Raw genomic sequence first — 19,075 nt, 5'->3', positions numbered from 1 at the left:
AGTTTTTTAAGAGACTATTCAATATTTTATAATCCACATTTTGTTTTGTGGTTTGACTCTTCTATGGTTTAAATCTAATTTACATTTGAAGAAATTAAATGAAGTTTTGCAACCATAAATCTCACATGTTCTTAGTTCTTGAAAGTCAATGTGGCCATCAATGGCAGTTGTATGATGAATCCTTTTTTAAATGATTAGTTTTAATTGGAAGAATAACAAGAATCTCTCTGTCACAGAGCTGTGAATGTTTTGTAGTCATTTGGTTAAAAAGTTATAACACTACCAAAAGCTAAATTTAGAAAGGAAAAAAGACCTGAAAAACAATTTACTGAAAGCAGTATAAAGAGAACCCTTCAATGTATGAAAAAATGTTTAAACTTATTCATAATTAGAGAAATGCAAATTAAAACAAAACTGAGCTACTGTAGCCAAAAAAGTTCACATTACTTTTGTGTATATGAATGTGATAAGGGCACTTAACACAGAATGTGCCCTCTAAGCAAAATTTCGAGTGTATAATACAGTATTGTTAGCTATACGCACTACACAGTACAGTAGATCTCTAAAATTTGGTCATCTTGTATAATAAAAGCTTTGTACCCTTTCACTAATGTGTTTCACACTTCCCCCAGCCATTCTGCCTTCTGAAAAACATCCTAGTATTCTCTGTTTGTGTGAATTTGACTTAGATTCCTCATAAAAGTGGGACCATCCAGTATTTGTCCTTCTGTGTCTAGCTATTTCACTTAGCATAATGTCCTCCAAGTTTAACCATGTTGTTGCAAATGGCATAATTTCCTTCCTTTTTAAAGCTAAAAAATATTCCGTTGTATAAAAATATATTTTCTTTATCCAGTTATCCATCGATGGACATTTATGTTACTTCTACGTCTTAGCTAGTGTAAATAATGCTGCAGTGAACATGGTAGTACAGATCTCTCATTGAGATTCTAATTTCCATTTCTTTAGATATATACCCAGAAGTCAGATTGTTAGATCATATGGTAGTTCTACTTTTAATTATTTGAGGAACGTCCATACTATTTTTTGTAATGACTGTACCAATTTACATTCCCACCAACAGTGTACAGTGGTTCTCTTTTCTCTAAATCCTCAGCAAACTTATCTTTTGTTTGTTTTGTAATAGCCATCCTGGCAGTTGTGAAGTGATAACTCACTGTGGTTTTGATTTGCATTTGAAAATCAAATGATTATTACTGATGGGAGGGCCTTTGCATATTCCTGTTGGCCATTTGTAAGTCTTTGGAGAAATGTCCATTCAAGTAGTTTGCCCATCTTTTAATCAGTTTGTTTTTTGTTTTTGTTTCTTTGTTTTGCTATTGACTTGTAGGAGTTTCTTGTGTATTTTGGATATTAATCCTTTATCAGATATATTTTTTGCAAACATTATCTCTCATTCTATGGACAGGTTGCTTTTTCATTTTGTTGATGGTTTCCTTTGCTGTACAGACGCTTTTTAAGTTTTATGTAGTCCTATTTATTTATTTATTTTTGCTTGTGCTTTTGGTGTCATATTCAAGAAATCATTCATTCCCAAGGCCAATGTCAAGAATCTTTTTCCCTGGTTTTTTCTTTTTTAATTTTTATTAAATTTTTGGGGGTGACATTGGTTAGTTAAATTATATAGGTTTCAAGTATACATTTCTATAATACATCATCTATATATTGCATTGTGTGTTCACCACCCAGAGTCAGTTCTCCTTCCATCACCATATATTTGACCCCCTTTACCTTCTTCTATCACTCCCTCTCCCTCCTTATCCTCTGGTAACCACTAAACTGTTTTCTGTGTCTCTGAGTTTTTGTTCATTTGTCTTATTCATGTGTTGCTTTCAGTTTTACATGCCACATAGGAGTGAAGTCATAAGGTTCTCAACTTTTTCTGTCTGACTCATTTTGCTTAGCATGTAATCTCAAGATCCATCCATGTTGTCATAAATGGCAGTATTTCATCTTTTCTTATGGCCAAGTAATATCCTATTGTATATATGTACCATATTTTCTTATCCAATTATCTATGAAGTTGTTTCCATGTCTTGGCCACTGTGAATAATGCTGCAATGAACATAGGGGTACATGTAACTTTACAGATAAATGTTTTCAAATTTTTTAAGTAGATGCCCAGAAGAGGGATTGCTGGGATGTATGATAATTCTATTCTTTTTTTTTTTTTAAGATTTTTATTGGGGAATTGGGGGGATGGGAACAGTGCTGGGGAATTGGGGGAAGGGGAACAGACAAGTTGCTGTCCTTTTGTTCTTCAGACTAGTTGTGGAGGACGTTGCTTCACTGGCCCAAGTTGGCACCATCATTGCGCTCTTCCCGGGTGAGGCAGATCAGTTGCTGACTTCTGGACAGCCGCTCATTGCGGCTGCTGGCTGCTCACGCTGGCTGCTGGCTACATATGGTAGCCCATGGCAACCCACTGCCACAGGGGCTGCAGCCTACGCCGACGCCGGCTACTCATGGCAACCCAGCTCCAAGTTGAGCTGTTGTTCAGCATCTTAGCTGTAGAGGGCAGTGTCACTGGCCCTCATATGTGGGATCCGAACTGGGGCTTTCTGTCGTCCCAAGCCAGCTCTTAACCATCGCGCCACTCAGCCAGCCCTGATAATTCTATTCTTAATTTTTTGAGGAACCTCCATGTTGTTTTCCATAGTGGCTGTACCAATTTACATTCCCAATAGCAGTGTATGAGGGTTTCTTTTTCTCCACAACCTCTCTAATACTTGTCATTACTTGTCTTGTTGATAAGAGACATTCTAACAGGTATGAGGTGGTGTTTTATTGTGGTTTTGATTTGCATTTCCCTAATAACTAGTGAAGTTGAGCATTTTTCATATATTTGTTGGCTGTGTATTTGTCTTCTTGGGAGAAGTATCTGCTTGGGCTTTCTGCCCTTTTTTAATTGGATTGTTTGGTTTTTTTGTTGTTGTGTTGTATGAGTTCTTTATATATTTTGGATAATAGCCCCTTATCAGAGGTTTTCTTTGCAAATATCTTCTCCCATTTAGTTGGTTGCCTCTTTGTTTTGTTGACAATTTCTTTGGCTGTGCAGGAGCTTTTTAGTTTGATTAGTCCTCTTCCTTATTCTAGGAGTTTCACAGCTTTAGGTCTTATATTTAAGCCTTTCATCCATTTGGAATTGATTTTTGTGTGTGATGTATGATAAAGGTCCAATTTCATCATTTTTCATGTGGATATCTAATTTTTCCAGCACCATTTATTGAGGAGACTATCCTTTCATCATTGTGTATTTTTAGCACCCTCGTCGAAGATTAATTGTCCATGTATATGTTTGTATATGTGGGTTTATTTCTGGGCTCTCTATTCTATTTCATTGGTCTGTGCATCTGTTTTTATGCCAGTACTATAGTTTTAGTTACTATATCTTAATAATATACTTTGAAATTAAGAACTGTGATGCCTCCAGCTTTGTTCTTTCTCAAGATTGTTTTAGCTATCTGGGGTCTTTTGTGATTCCATATGAACTTTAGAATTGTGTTTTCTACTTTTGTGAAAAATTCCAGTAGGATTTTGATAGAGATTACATTGAATATATAGATTACTTGGGGTTGTATGAACATTATTACAATGGATAAATTCCTAGAAACATAGAAGCTACCAAGACTGAGTCAAGACGAAACAGAAAACTTGAACAGATCAAAAACAAATGAGGAATTTGAATTAGTAATCAATAACCTCCCAACAAGAAAAGCCCAGGAGCAATTTTTCTTAAACTCTTTCAAAAAAAATAGAAGAGGGAATACTTCCAAACTCATTTTGTGAAGACAGCATCATCTTGATAGCAAAGCCAGACAAAGACACTATGAGAGTAAAAAACTCTAGGCCCTTACCCCTGATAAACATGGATGCATAATTCTCAACAAAATATTAGCACATTGACTGGAAATCCTTGCCAGACGAGTCAGTCAAGAAAAAGAAATAAAAGGCATCCACATTTGAAATGTAGAAGTAAAATTGTCTCTGCAGGTGTTGCGCTCTTTTATGTATAAAACCATAAATTAAAGACTATAAAAAACTGTTAGAACTAATGAACAAATTCAGCAAAGTTGCAGGATATAAAATCAACATACAAAAATCAGTTGTATTCCTATACACTGACAAACTATTTGAAAAGGAAACTAACAATCTCATTTACAACAGCATCAAAAAGACTAAAAGTTTTAGGAATAAATTTAACTAAGGAAGTGAAAGATTTGTACACTGAAAAGTATAAAATACTGATGAAAGAAATTAAAGAAGTCACAAATAAATGGAAAGTTTACCTGGTGTTCCAAGGTAGGAAGAATTCATATTGCCTGGTCCTGGGCTGTATTTGTTGGGAAGTTTTTGATTACTTATTCAAATTCCTGATTCGTTTTTTTGTCTGTTCAGATTTTCTGTTTCTTCTTGATTTAGTCTTTATAACTTATATGTTTCTAGGAATTTATCTACTTCTTGTAGGTTTTCCAGCTTTTTTATGTATAATTTTTCATAAGAATATTTTATGATCTTTATTTCTGTAGCATCGGTTGTAATGTCTCCTCTTCCAATTATGATTTTATTTATTTGAGCCTTGTCTCTTTTTTTTTCTTAGTCTAACTAAAGGTTTGTTGATATTGTTTACCTTTTAAAAAACCAACTCTTAGTTTTATTGATCTTTTCTATTGTTTTTCTAGTCACTATTTCATTTATTTATGTAACATTAGGTTGTTTATTGAGATCTTTCTTTTTTTTTACTGTAGGCGTTTATTGCTATAAACTCTTAATACTGCTTTTACTGCATCCTGTAAGTTTTGGTATGTTGTATTTTAATTTTTGTTTGTCACAAGATATTTTCTATTTCCTTTTTGTTTCTTCTTTGACCCAATAGTTGTTCAAGAGTGTCTTGTTTAGCCTCCATGTATTTGTGAATTTTTCTGTTTTCCTTTTGTTAATTATTTCTAATTTTATCCCATTGTTGTTAGAAAAGATAGTCAGGATAACTTCAATCTTAATAAATTTGTTAAGACTTATATTGTGACTTAGCATGTAATCTATCCTGGAGAATGTTCGTTGTGTGCTTGAGAATGTGTGTTCTGCTGCTGTTGGGTGGAATATTTTGTGTGTGTGTGTGTGTGTGTGTGTGTGTGTTAGGTCCATTTGACCTATAGAGTTGTTAAAGTCTGCTGTTGTGTTATTAATTTTTTGTCTGGATAATCTATTCATTATTGAAAGTGGGATATTGAAGTCTCCGATTGTAATTGTGTTGCTATTTCTCCCTTTAGATCTATCAATGTTTGCATTATATATTTAGGTGCTCTGTTGTTGGGTGCATACACATTTTTAATTGTTCTATCTTCCTGGTGAATTAACTCTTTTATCATTATGCAATGAATGTTTTATGTCTCATTCTGGCAGTTTTTTACTATTTTGTCTGATGTAAGTATAGCCATCCCTGCTCTCTTTTGGTTACCATTTGCACGGAACATCTTTTTTCCATCTCTCCACTTTCAACCTATGTGTGTCCTAAACCCAAAGTGCGTCTCTTGTAAGCAGCATATAGGTGGATCTTGTTGTTTCATCCAGTCAGTCAGTGTCTTTTGATTGGGGAATTTAATCTATTTCCATGTAGAGTAATTATTGATAGGTAAGGACTTACCTCTCAACTGGACTCCAGAGCTTGTAACCGTCTTATTTTAAATGATAACAGCTTGAATTCGATCACACACAAAAACCCTATACTTTTATTTCCCTCACACACGCATTATGTTATTGATTGACAATTTATTTCTTCTATACGGTGTATCCATTAACTAATTTTTGTGGTAGTAGTTATTATTAATACTTTTCTCTTTTTGGATTTTATACGAGAGTTAAAACAGTGAGTTTTATACTTTTCATATACATTTGTGTGGCTGTGTACATTAGCATCCTTTTGTTTCAACTTGAAGAATTCCCTTTAGCACTTTTTGTAAGGCAGTTATAGTGACAAACTTGCTCAGTTTTTCCTTGTCTGGGAAAAGTTTCTCCTTGATTTTTTAAAAAAGATTTTAATTAAAATATAGCTAACATACAATATTATATTAGTTTCAGGTGTACATCAGTTATGTAATGTTTATATAGCTAAGAAAGTGATCGCCATGATAAGTCCGATAACCATCTGACACTGCACCACACTATCACAATATGATTGACTATATTCCCTATGCTGTACATTACATCCCCATGACTTACTGGTTTTATACCTGGAAATTTGGACCTCTTATTCCACTTCAGCTTTTCTGCCCCCTTTTAAAATTTCTTTCTTCCTTCCTTTCTTTCTTTCTTTGTGTTAGTTTCAGGTGTACAAAACAGTGCAAGAGTTATACTTTTTACCCCTCACAAAGTGACAACCCCCCTCCCCCAATCCACCAAACACTCATTCAACTCAACACCTAAATGACAATCCTTCATTTTCAAAGAACAGTTTTGCTGACAGTTATGTTTCATTTTTAAAGGGTAGTATTCTTTTCATCTTTTTTTTAAGATTTTTTTAATTGGGGAATTGGGGGATGGGAACGGCGCTGGGGAATTGGGGGAAGGGGAACAGACAAGTTGTTGTCCTTGTTCTTCAGTCTAGTTGTGGAGGACGTTGCTTCACTGGCCCATGTTGGTGTTATCATTGTGCTCTTCCCAGGCGAGGCAGATCAGTTGTCAGCTTCTGGACGGCTGCTCACACTGGCTGCTGGCTACACACGGTAGCCCATGGCAACCCTCTGCAGCAGGGGCTACAACCTACGCCATCGCTGGCGACTCACGGCAGCTCAGCTCCAGGTTGAGCTGTTGTTCAGCATCTTAGCTGTAGAGGGCAGTGTGACTGGCCCTCATATGTGGGATCCGAACTGGGGCCCTCTGGCATCCCAAGCCAGCTCTTAACCAACGTGCCACTCAGCTGGCCCAAAGGATAGTATTCTTGGTTGGCAGTTTTTTCTTTAGCATTTTGTGTATATCTTACCACTTCTGCCCAAACCTCCAAGATTTCTGCTGAGAAATCATCTCATAGCCTTATGGAGTGGGGAGAGCAAGAGGGTCCCCTTGTATCTGATGAGTCACTTTTCTCTTGATGCTTTCAAAATTCTCTCTTTGTCTTCGACGTTTTGTAGTTTAATTATAATGTTCTCAGTGTAGACCTCTTTAAGTCAAGCCATTTGGTGTCCTTTGGGCTTATGAATCTGATTGTTTGTTTCCCTCTCAAAATTTAGGGAGTTTTCAGCCATTATTTTTTTAAATAAGCTTTCTGCCTCTTACTCTTTCTCTTCTTTTTCTGGCATTGCCATAATAGATATCATTTGTTTGCTCAGCGATGTCCCATAAGTCCCACAGGCTTTCTTCACGCTTTTTTCATTTCATTTTTTCTTTTGATTATTATAACTTGATAACTTCAAATTATTTGTTTTCAAATTCATTTATTCTTTATTCTGCTTGCTTAAGTCTGCTGTTGAAGCTGTCAGTCGAATTTTTCAGTCAGTGTATTCTTCAGCTCAAGAACACTTGCTTGGTTCTTTTTTATGGTTTCTGTCTCTTTGTTGAACTTCTCATTTTTTCTGATTTATTTAGTTGTCTATCTGTATTCTCCTGTAGCCTACTGAGCTTAAGATGATTTGTTTTTATTCTTTGAAGCAATTCATAGATCTCCATTTCTTTGTGATTGCTTAGTGGAACTTTATTTTGTTTCTTTGTTGGTATTGTGTTTCTTTGATTCTTCATGATCCTTGTAGCCTTGCACTGGTTTCTGCACATTGGAAGAAATAGTCACCTCTTCTTCCAGTCTTTACAGACTTGCTTCTACAGGGAAAACCCTTCACCAGTCAGCCCAGCCAGAGTTTCTGGAGGGGCAGGAAGGCCTGGACGCTGAGGACCACAGGCTGGTGGGCCTGCTGCCGGGTTTCATGGGCAGGCAGGCTTGGTGCCATGGCCCTTAATGAGGCTATAATATTTTCAAGAACTTTCTTAAAAGTAAATACTATTTTCACCCTTCTAAACAGAGGTTTTCTGGGATTTTTTAGGTGATTATTGCTATTATCTATATGAGGCATTAGAAAATACCTAGTTGAGTATAAAGTCTAATTTAAGAGGCAGACATTAAAATATTCACATATGTAGTCATATATGCCATGCTAAGTAAGACCTGTGAAATAAAAATACTGGGTATCAGAGAGACTATCTAGGAGGACTTAATTCACACTGGATGCTCAGGAAATCTTTCAATGAAAGTTGTTTTAGCTTTAGACCTTAGATTTATGAAAAATGTACTACAAATAAAAAGTAATTTTTAAATGTAAGAAGAAATTTTATAGATATACATATTTAATGATAAGCAAATTTGGCATTGATGAATAAAAGTGAAATCTAAAATAGAATTAAAATGTAAAATGGCAGTCATTTATTTTTATTTTATTTTTTTTTAAGTTTTTTTTTTTTTTTAAGATTTTATTGGGTAATTGGGAGAGGGAACAGCATTGGGGAATCGGGGAAGGGGAACCGAGAAGTTGCTTTCCTTTTGTTCTTCAGTCTAGTTGTGGAGGACACGGTTTCACTGGCCCCTGTTGGTATTGTGATCATTAGGCTCTTCCTGGATGAGGTAATTGGTCGCTGGCCATTGGACGGCCGCTCACGGCGGCTCACGACAGCTCACACCGGCTGCCGGCCACTCACAGTAGCTTACAGCAGCTCACTGCAGCCCCGCTGCAGCCTACACCATCGCCAGTGACTCATGGCAGCCCAGCTACAGGTCGAACTGTTGTTCACATCTTAGCTGTAGAGGAATTTTCATAAGAATATTTTATGATCTTTATTTCTGTAGCATCGGTTGTAATGTCTCCTCTTCCAATTATGATTTTATTTATTTGAGCCTTGTCTCTTTTTTTTTCTTAGTCTAACTAAAGGTTTGTTGATATTGTTTACCTTTTAAAAAACCAACTCTTAGTTTTATTGATCTTTTCTATTGTTTTTCTAGTCACTATTTCATTTATTTATGTAACATTAGGTTGTTTATTGAGATCTTTCTTTTTTTTTACTGTAGGCGTTTATTGCTATAAACTCTTAATACTGCTTTTACTGCATCCTGTAAGTTTTGGTATGTTGTATTTTAATTTTTGTTTGTCACAAGATATTTTCTATTTCCTTTTTGTTTCTTCTTTGACCCAATAGTTGTTCAAGAGTGTCTTGTTTAGCCTCCATGTATTTGTGAATTTTTCTGTTTTCCTTTTGTTAATTATTTCTAATTTTATCCCATTGTTGTTAGAAAAGATAGTCAGGATAACTTCAATCTTAATAAATTTGTTAAGACTTATATTGTGACTTAGCATGTAATCTATCCTGGAGAATGTTCGTTGTGTGCTTGAGAATGTGTGTTCTGCTGCTGTTGGGTGGAATATTTTGTGTGTGTGTGTGTGTGTGTGTGTGTGTGTTAGGTCCATTTGACCTATAGAGTTGTTAAAGTCTGCTGTTGTGTTATTAATTTTTTGTCTGGATAATCTATTCATTATTGAAAGTGGGATATTGAAGTCTCCGATTGTAATTGTGTTGCTATTTCTCCCTTTAGATCTATCAATGTTTGCATTATATATTTAGGTGCTCTGTTGTTGGGTGCATACACATTTTTAATTGTTCTATCTTCCTGGTGAATTAACTCTTTTATCATTATGCAATGAATGTTTTATGTCTCATTCTGGCAGTTTTTTACTATTTTGTCTGATGTAAGTATAGCCATCCCTGCTCTCTTTTGGTTACCATTTGCACGGAACATCTTTTTTCCATCTCTCCACTTTCAACCTATGTGTGTCCTAAACCCAAAGTGCGTCTCTTGTAAGCAGCATATAGGTGGATCTTGTTGTTTCATCCAGTCAGTCAGTGTCTTTTGATTGGGGAATTTAATCTATTTCCATGTAGAGTAATTATTGATAGGTAAGGACTTACCTCTCAACTGGACTCCAGAGCTTGTAACCGTCTTATTTTAAATGATAACAGCTTGAATTCGATCACACACAAAAACCCTATACTTTTATTTCCCTCACACACGCATTATGTTATTGATTGACAATTTATTTCTTCTATACGGTGTATCCATTAACTAATTTTTGTGGTAGTAGTTATTATTAATACTTTTCTCTTTTTGGATTTTATACGAGAGTTAAAACAGTGAGTTTTATACTTTTCATATACATTTGTGTGGCTGTGTACATTAGCATCCTTTTGTTTCAACTTGAAGAATTCCCTTTAGCACTTTTTGTAAGGCAGTTATAGTGACAAACTTGCTCAGTTTTTCCTTGTCTGGGAAAAGTTTCTCCTTGATTTTTTAAAAAAGATTTTAATTAAAATATAGCTAACATACAATATTATATTAGTTTCAGGTGTACATCAGTTATGTAATGTTTATATAGCTAAGAAAGTGATCGCCATGATAAGTCCGATAACCATCTGACACTGCACCACACTATCACAATATGATTGACTATATTCCCTATGCTGTACATTACATCCCCATGACTTACTGGTTTTATACCTGGAAATTTGGACCTCTTATTCCACTTCAGCTTTTCTGCCCCCTTTTAAAATTTCTTTCTTCCTTCCTTTCTTTCTTTCTTTGTGTTAGTTTCAGGTGTACAAAACAGTGCAAGAGTTATACTTTTTACCCCTCACAAAGTGACAACCCCCCTCCCCCAATCCACCAAACACTCATTCAACTCAACACCTAAATGACAATCCTTCATTTTCAAAGAACAGTTTTGCTGACAGTTATGTTTCATTTTTAAAGGGTAGTATTCTTTTCATCTTTTTTTTAAGATTTTTTTAATTGGGGAATTGGGGGATGGGAACGGCGCTGGGGAATTGGGGGAAGGGGAACAGACAAGTTGTTGTCCTTGTTCTTCAGTCTAGTTGTGGAGGACGTTGCTTCACTGGCCCATGTTGGTGTTATCATTGTGCTCTTCCCAGGCGAGGCAGATCAGTTGTCAGCTTCTGGACGGCTGCTCACACTGGCTGCTGGCTACACACGGTAGCCCATGGCAACCCTCTGCAGCAGGGGCTACAACCTACNTTTTTTTTTTTTTTTTTTAAGCTGAGCCGTCGTGCCACCGGTTGGCAGCTCAGCGGCTGCTCAGCTCGGGCAAGGAATCGAACTGCTGTTGCTTAGAACTCAAACTCTTGAGCGAGCTCTTAACCAACGAGCCACTCAGCCCACCTAGTTATTTCTTTATTTTTAAAAATACGTGTTTAATTTAGAACATTTGAAACATATATAAAACAAAAAGAAAAAAATTTTGTATCATAATTTAAACATGACTACTGTGATTTTCTGCAAAACAGAAATATTAAAACATTTGGTTTCATACTCTACAAAATTCTAACTACGTTTGCTCTTTTAATTACACATATTCAAATGGCACAGTATTTGTGTTTGTAACAAATAATCTGCTTTTACATTTTTTTCTTTGTCTTTTCACAGGCGTTTGCCTGGTGGCCCGACTTATTGGCAGAGCATGCAGAGAAATTTTGGGCTTTATTCACAGTGGATATGGATACTGCACTGGAGGCTCAACCACAAGACTCCTGGGATAGCTTCCCTCTTTTCCAACTGCTCAATAATTTCCTCAGAAATGACAGTAAGCACTTGCATTTTCTTCAGTATGTGAAACAGGGAGGGGTGGGAGAATGTTGTGTGTGCAAATGTGTATTTACAGAGCTCTCACACTCGCTCAGCAAGACTCAACATAGATAATGTTAACATTTTCTCATCCTCCCTGAGGAGGAGGAGGTCAGGCCAGGGTCTGCGCTGGACCAGCCACACTCCCGCATGGCTCCAAGGCCTCTGAAGTTCCTCTTATTCCCACCTACTGCCTTCATTGAGGATTGATAACAGAGGCCCCCTTCTCACTACTTTTTGAATCAAAAAATCTTCAAAGGTTAACATATCTAATGCACATGAAAATACTTACATCTCTGAAAGACACCTTAGAAATTTATCATTATTCTAGAAATCATGCTATGCTAAGGTTTCTACTAAAATGCATTATTATGATACTATTTTTCTGAGAGGGATTCTACGGATGATAGTGTAATATTGCTATATGGTAGTGCTTGCTATCTCAGCATTTAAAAAAATTAAAAGTTTGCAAAGGTCCTGTATTGAGTTATTTTTTCCAATGCAATAACTTGTACAATTAATTATTCTGGTCCATGGTCTTTTAGCAGGCAGTGCAAACCTAGTTTTTCATCAGGTTTTATGGGATATTTTTTAACATTCAGAATCCTGGGTCTTTCTTTTTATGATTCTTTTGAAAGTTTCCCTTAAACCCGAGTTTGGTAAAAGTCTTCAATTTCTACTTCCGATTTAATGACAATATCTGTTCTCAGAAGGTGGTAGACCCACATTCAGTTATCTATATGAGTATGTGAATCATTCATTCTGTAAATTATACTCGGCCAGTTTTTAAGTTCCAATTTGCTTCCCTCCTGCTGGCTAGCAGACTTTGAATGACCTTCTTTATTTCCCAGTCTCTTACCATCATTCATTTTCTGCTAAGAAATGACCAGTCAGGTTTAATATTACCCTAAGTCAAATGTATAACAATAAACCTGCACCAAAAGTAAGTAAATGTGTCATGTGTTAAGTCCCTAAATGAGAATGTTAGTATAGGATTATTTCTAACACTTTTTCTCCATCAGCATGAAAACTCAAGAGCTGACCATATTTAGATGTATTTTGGAGTTCAAAGATAAAATATTTATTAAAGTTGACAGTCAAACAGTTAGTAAAGATGATGAATCATTTAACTTATTCAACATATAGAATCTATTTATAGAGAAAACAAAACATGTTGTAGCTTTCTTAGAAATATGAGTAGTTTTAGGGAACCGGTACTACAACTCCAATGAATTAACATCTTTTAACATTTATTTTTAAGAAGAGCTCTTGCAAGTGTAAATTTATGAGAGTTATATCAAAAAGAATATTAAAATGAGAATAACAGAAATTTGATTTTCAGTCAGACTTGCAAATATTTAATTCAAAAGTTTCATATTCCTCTTCTATTTCAATGTATAAAGTATTATTTTGTTGTTATTGTGGTATACATTACTCAATCAAAACACAGAGGATTTATTACTGATCTCTTTTGAGTATTATCAGTTTTGGCGGTAAGCGTATATCTTGGCTTTGATTTTGTGGTGATGAACAGACTTTAGAAAACATCCATTACTTCATAGAAAAAGAGCTCCTTCGTGTAGTGAGATAAATAGAAAAGTTCCCCAGTGCCATAATTCTCTCTTGGTATTGGGAATAAGGTGTGGTCTGGGGAATTGAGATAGAATGCAGTGACTTTCTTCCCAAACTCACAATTTACCATCCAAAGCCAAAAACCACGGAGTAACATCTCAGAGGTTGGGAAAACATAATTTGTTTTTGCTCTTAGTATCACCTTTGATAATAATGAAGAATATTGTTAATAATGATGTGTTTGTTTATTAAACTCCTGAAATATTTAGGTGGCAATTTAGTGAATTCAGTCCAAATGTTAAATGTCAACTGATAGTCCTTTGGAAAGCCTGTGGGAAAATATAAAACTTCTATCCTTCTAACCCCAATGAAAGAAGATCCTTACATCACTGCCGTGGCATGACAGCTTTTACCACAGTGACACAATTAGAGTTACAGTCCAAATTCTAATTAATTATAACTTTAACCAGGGACAACAAGAACAGATTGCTCTGAAATGTCCAGTGTTGGAATCAGAGATAATTTGCTGAATAACTGTGCTCACTGTTACCTCACACATGATATACCACTAATTATACATAGATTTTAAATGGCTGTGATTTTTTAATTAATAATATCACATACTTATGTTTGCTTTTCCAAAATAGAAATTACTAATTTCTAACCCATTAATAGAGGTACTAGTTTAGATTTGTACTTTTTTTGTCCCTTGAAAACTTTATAGCTGAGTTGTTTTTGTTTTCTAATGACGAATGTAGATGGTCCCACTGGTGGTTCCTCATCTTTCTTTCATTAAAATCTTTATGCTTTGATGTTTCAAAATAGGTCTTTATATTTTAGAGAGTGGAAGGGATATTAGACAAACCCCTGTATTTTCCAGCTGAGGAAACTAAATCCCTAAGAGGCAATATGCCTGGGCAGGGGCTTGCTGATGGGGAATTGAGGACAGAGGTGAATTGGAGCCTGATCACATGGTCTTCAGTTAACAAAAGCAGATTCTAGGGGCATTTATAAAATAATCTTTTGAAGAAAGATAGTAGATTCCTTCAACTTTTATTTTTACCTCAGAAAATGTTTGTGAGGGCCTTGAGTTGTGGGGCAGAGTAAGAGAGTTGATTAAAGGGTACCAAAATGCCTAGATAAAGGTATATATTGTCTTCCCATGTACGTTACAAAATGTCCATGATGAGAATTCCAGGGACTGAACTAATTAGTGGGGAAAGGGATTCAAGGAAGCAAATTCAGTTTCTGTTTTAAGTGGGGGAAAATCCTGTCCGGGGCTTGTATATTTCCTTACAGTCGGGCATGATTAGGGGAAGTCTTAGCCTAAGAACCCTCGGAGATAAAATGTGGTTTTCCTCAAGGGAAGAGTAGCAGCTGCACCACCATTTTAGCAACTGATCTCCCGCCCCTCACAGACTCACCCACTGATTCCCAGAGCAGGACTGAGGATGAAAACAAACTCAGACTCCATTGCTGTCCAAAGACTGTGCTCCCACTCGCCTCTCCCCGCTGCCACCGTCCACCCTGAAACACTCTCCCCAACTAAAGAGATAATTAGATGGGCAATCACTTTAGATGGTATCTAAGGGAACGATTTTGAAAAGGAGATGTATTAAAATTGAAGGATAATAAATGTTTTCGTAATGAAGCCATTAACATCGCATTTAAATGGTGCGGCACAACTACAAAGCTAGTACAAATAGATTCCACCCTTGTGTGCTATTTCCCACAATTGTCCTATCCATATAGCTATAGCAAGTGACCGCTTCTGACAAATGAAAGCCATCTGCAAATGGCACAAATCATTTCTTTCAGCACGGCTGAAAGGAAAACCCTTGGAGCTAGTCACCTTTTAATCTGTGGATATGCTAGCAAGTGGCAAATGACCATTCTTTTGGGAACTGATTCCCAAGTGAAAAATACCATGATGCTTCTTCTTTAATTAACAGCCTTTTCACATTGCTAGCACATTAAAGCCATCCCGAAGAACACCCTGCTTATATAATCAATGTCACAGCGTCTCTGCCTAAATGAATAATAAATGTTCGAGCTCTGCACTAAGTGAAAACCTATTCTCCAAGACTTTCACCTTCGTAAAGATGGGCTCATAAAAATCGAAAAAGGAAAAATTGGAATGTGGTCTCATGAGGATAAAAAGGCTAGTGTTAATAATTAACAAGGAGAGTGAAGCGGAGTCAAATTAGCCATAATAGAGCCCAGAGTGACTGGCAAAGTCACCTCTCATTATCAAAAACTCATTAAGAAATGAAGAGGTGGAAATCCCGCTGGGTTATTCTCACACTTGGTCTGTATCAGAGATGATTTTTCAGATTTCCTTCAAATGAAGAACTGTTAGGTCACCATATTGTGTATTAGGTTAATCTTCAAGCTTTGAAATACGGAGGGCTGACACCTGCGTCTTACTCTACCTCGAGTGCTTAAATGAGCTGTGATCTGAAATTCGTGAATTGGTGTTTATAGATATATCTGTACATACATATACTAGGAACAATGGAGACAGGATATAACTTCTGGATTGTGGAAGGGCTGTGTGCCAGCTTCCTTTCACAGACAGACACTTTTATAAATGATGACATGACCATGAAATGTGAAAATGTATTTAACACCAATCCCCAGAGTTGATTGAATTCAAAATTTTATGTCAGAATTTGTTTTACTGGCCAATACAGTACAAGAAATAGAAAACAAGGAATCACTAGCTTGTTTTTTTTTTTTCAATTGAATTCTTCAGGACTGCTCCAGTTTCTTTACTGCATGTTTAATCTGCTTTATGTATGTTCTTAGAACATAGTGCCTTAAAGAAAATAATCTGCTCTAAAGGCCTTTGTGCCCTTCAGTGTAGATTTGTAGGGATCTGGAAAGTGTCAGGAATCCACACTTGGATTTGTTGAATTTAGACCTGTTCCCCAAAAAGTAATGAACGTGACCACACCAGTGCTCTCATTCCTTGTTACTTTCAGTGGATATATATATTGTTTAAAAAGTGCCCCAAGGGGGAAGGAAAAGTTTTGTGTGGCATTAGGAAATTATTATGCTAGTGAAAGTATAAATTAAATATTACCGAACTATATAAAATTACTTATCAAATTTTTAATTAAAAGTAGAATAAAATCCAATGAGTTTCCTATTCTACTTAAACTTCAATGGGATGCTCTCGGAATTGCCTTCAGGGGGTGGATTTTTATTGATATTTATTTAATAAACAGACATTTATTGAGTGCCTACTTAATGTTCCAGATACTTGGCTGAATGCTGTTCCTAGATCTCAGGGTGTGTGTGTGTGTGTGTGTGTGTGTGTGTGTGTGTGTGTGTGTGTGAGTGTTTGTGTGTGTTTCCTTGTGTGTAATGCTGTTGTAGGCTGCAATCATCCTAACTTTTCTCCTAAAGCCCATATTTGTATTTCCTATGATAGGAGTCCTCATTATATGCATTTGTCAACATGGAGAGTGACCCACTGTGCTTGCATTGTTCACAATCGATACAGTTCATAGTACCTTGAATAATTGTTATTTTATAGCAGAATCTATTATTTTAATGTGGCTGGTGTTGTTTGTTTGGTCAAGAATTACTTGTTACCTTCCAAAAGCCTAATTAGAAATTCAGAAGGAAAAATCATTCTTCCTAATAATCCACCAGTGCTGACTAATTGGAAGAGGGCAGCACAATGTAAAATGGTTTATATCGGCTTGGGAGTCAACAACATATTTTTACAAAAAACAGTTCATGAATTATTTTATCTGCTTATTGTTCATGTACCCAGTGGTTATTGTCACAGTAATTCTTACTAATTGGATCTTAGTTTCAGTTCACTGTTGATATCTTACTTAAAAACCCGTGACAAGTACTTATAAATGTAAAAGTACTCTTTCAGGTATGTAAATAAGCAACACTGATTTATTCATTATTGGGACGTTCAAAAGAATTGGGCACATCCGCATCCCTAGTTTACCTTTTCTTTAAGCCTCGTGTTTTCTTTTTGACATTTCTAATTGTACTGTCAGGCTTGATATCACTGATGCACCATTATTTTCTGACAAGGCGATGTTTGGAAACATGGAATCTTTTGGGGAAAAAAAGGTAGTTTTTATCAACAAAGTAGATGCTGCTCCTCCACTTCTGTTCTTGCAACCATTATTTGAGACTCCTGAGGCATCCTTTCTACTACCAGGTACCATATTTCCCCATGTATAAGGTGCACCCTTTTCCAAAAAATTTGCGATCTAAAAACTGAGTGCATCTTATACAGTGGTTGTAGGGTTTCTTTAACTTGCATTTCCCGCTTTTTTCACGCTTGTTTTTGTGCTCCTGCAACCACTGTATAAGACGCACCCACTTTTTAGACCCCAAATTTTTTGGGAAAGGGTGCGTCATATACATGGGGAAATACGGTGTATATATACCTCAGGTATAATGTCAGAAGCATTCCTGGAGGAGGCCACATTGAAGATGTGCCTCTTCCAATGAGCTGTTGCAGTGGGGGCCTTGGAAAGGCTTGATTTGGACAGGTGGCAGCCCCAAATCCTAACCTATCCTGATTAAACCATATGAAGAAGATGGAAGCGCTCATCCTGATGCCTTGGGGCGACATATTAAGAGGTCTTTTGACAGTGTCTGATAGGAGTGGATGCAAACTGGCATATGGGCAACTGAGAAAAGGAGCATACATTTACATACACAAGTATATTGTGGTAAAGATTTGTAGTCTTGCCTTTGAAACCAAATTTTCTCCTTTCTTTTGTGTATTTTCAGTTCTTCTCATTTCTTATCTTCCTCTCTCTCCTTCTCATTCTCTCCATCTCTCCCTCCCTTCCTCCCCCGCTTTCCTGAATCTAATTACCAAAGAGATAACACTGCCAATTGCCAGTTTTCTAAAACTTTGGAATATGGGTTTATAGTTTGATTTTTTTTCTAATAAAAAGAAACACTATGCTAAAGCATGAGCAGACTTTTGGTCAGAAGTCAACATTTGTAACAGGTCTTAAGAAAGCTCCATTTTCTCCTAATTCTGCAAGGTGCTATCAAGAGTCATGACTAAACAGAGAAAATCCTCCCTTTTTTACATTCATTAAAGTAAGAGATATAACATAGCCAGTATTCATATCCAGTAGAATCTCAGGCACTCTGATTTTGGACATATAGGTAAAAAATAAGGTTTCTCATAATAATATCAATATCATGTATTTTATATAAAATATGAAGAGATATATAGGTTTCCATAGGTTCTTATACAGTCACCTGAATAATCACCTAGAAATCTTAATATCGTATCCAAGTAGTCAGTCACTCAACAAGCATTTGAACACTTACTCTGAGCCAGGGACTATGCTGGATACTGAGAATACAGACCTGGTCCCTGCCTCAAGGACCTGGCACCCTCGTATGGAGACAGAGATAGGTCAGCACATGCAGAAGCACAGCATGGACCACAGTAGAAGCCTGTACCGGGTAGAGAGTAAACAGGGGACACTGTAACTAGGCTAGGGGACAGCAGAATGAATCATGTCAAAAAGGTTTGGAAGAGAAAGCGTCTACTTGAACTGAACCATGAAAATCGTTATGGTTGGACCACAGGAAATGGGGCTCAGGCAACAGAAATGAGCCAGAGGTTGTTTTATGACAGATCCTGGATGGCTTTTATACCATGCTAAGGCTTGTGGAGTTTGTTATGATGGCCCATTAAAGAATTAGCATCTTTAGGGCCGGCCGAGTGGCGCGATGGTTAAGAACTCGCTTGGGATGCCAGAGGGCCCCGGTTCGGATCCCACATATGAGGGCCAGTGACACTGCCCT

At 36.5% G+C, this 19,075-nt stretch overlaps 1 protein-coding gene across 1 annotated transcript in view; it reads left to right on the top strand.

The window, feature by feature from the left end:
• The window catches only part of CADPS2 (calcium dependent secretion activator 2), a 196,045-nt gene that overhangs the window by 103,978 nt on the left and 72,992 nt on the right, over positions 1–19,075 (top strand). The window contains exon 13 of the mRNA XM_019623705.1: positions 11,492–11,648. Within this exon, the coding sequence (XP_019479250.1) occupies positions 11,492–11,648 (157 nt within the window). The remainder of the gene's footprint in view (positions 1–11,491; positions 11,649–19,075) is intronic.

This window comes from Hipposideros armiger, unplaced genomic scaffold (genome assembly GCF_001890085.2).
Source record: "Hipposideros armiger isolate ML-2016 unplaced genomic scaffold, ASM189008v1 scaffold_559, whole genome shotgun sequence".
Lineage (NCBI taxonomy): Eukaryota > Metazoa > Chordata > Mammalia > Chiroptera > Hipposideridae > Hipposideros > Hipposideros armiger.
This window is presented reverse-complemented; position numbering and strand designations above follow the sequence as displayed.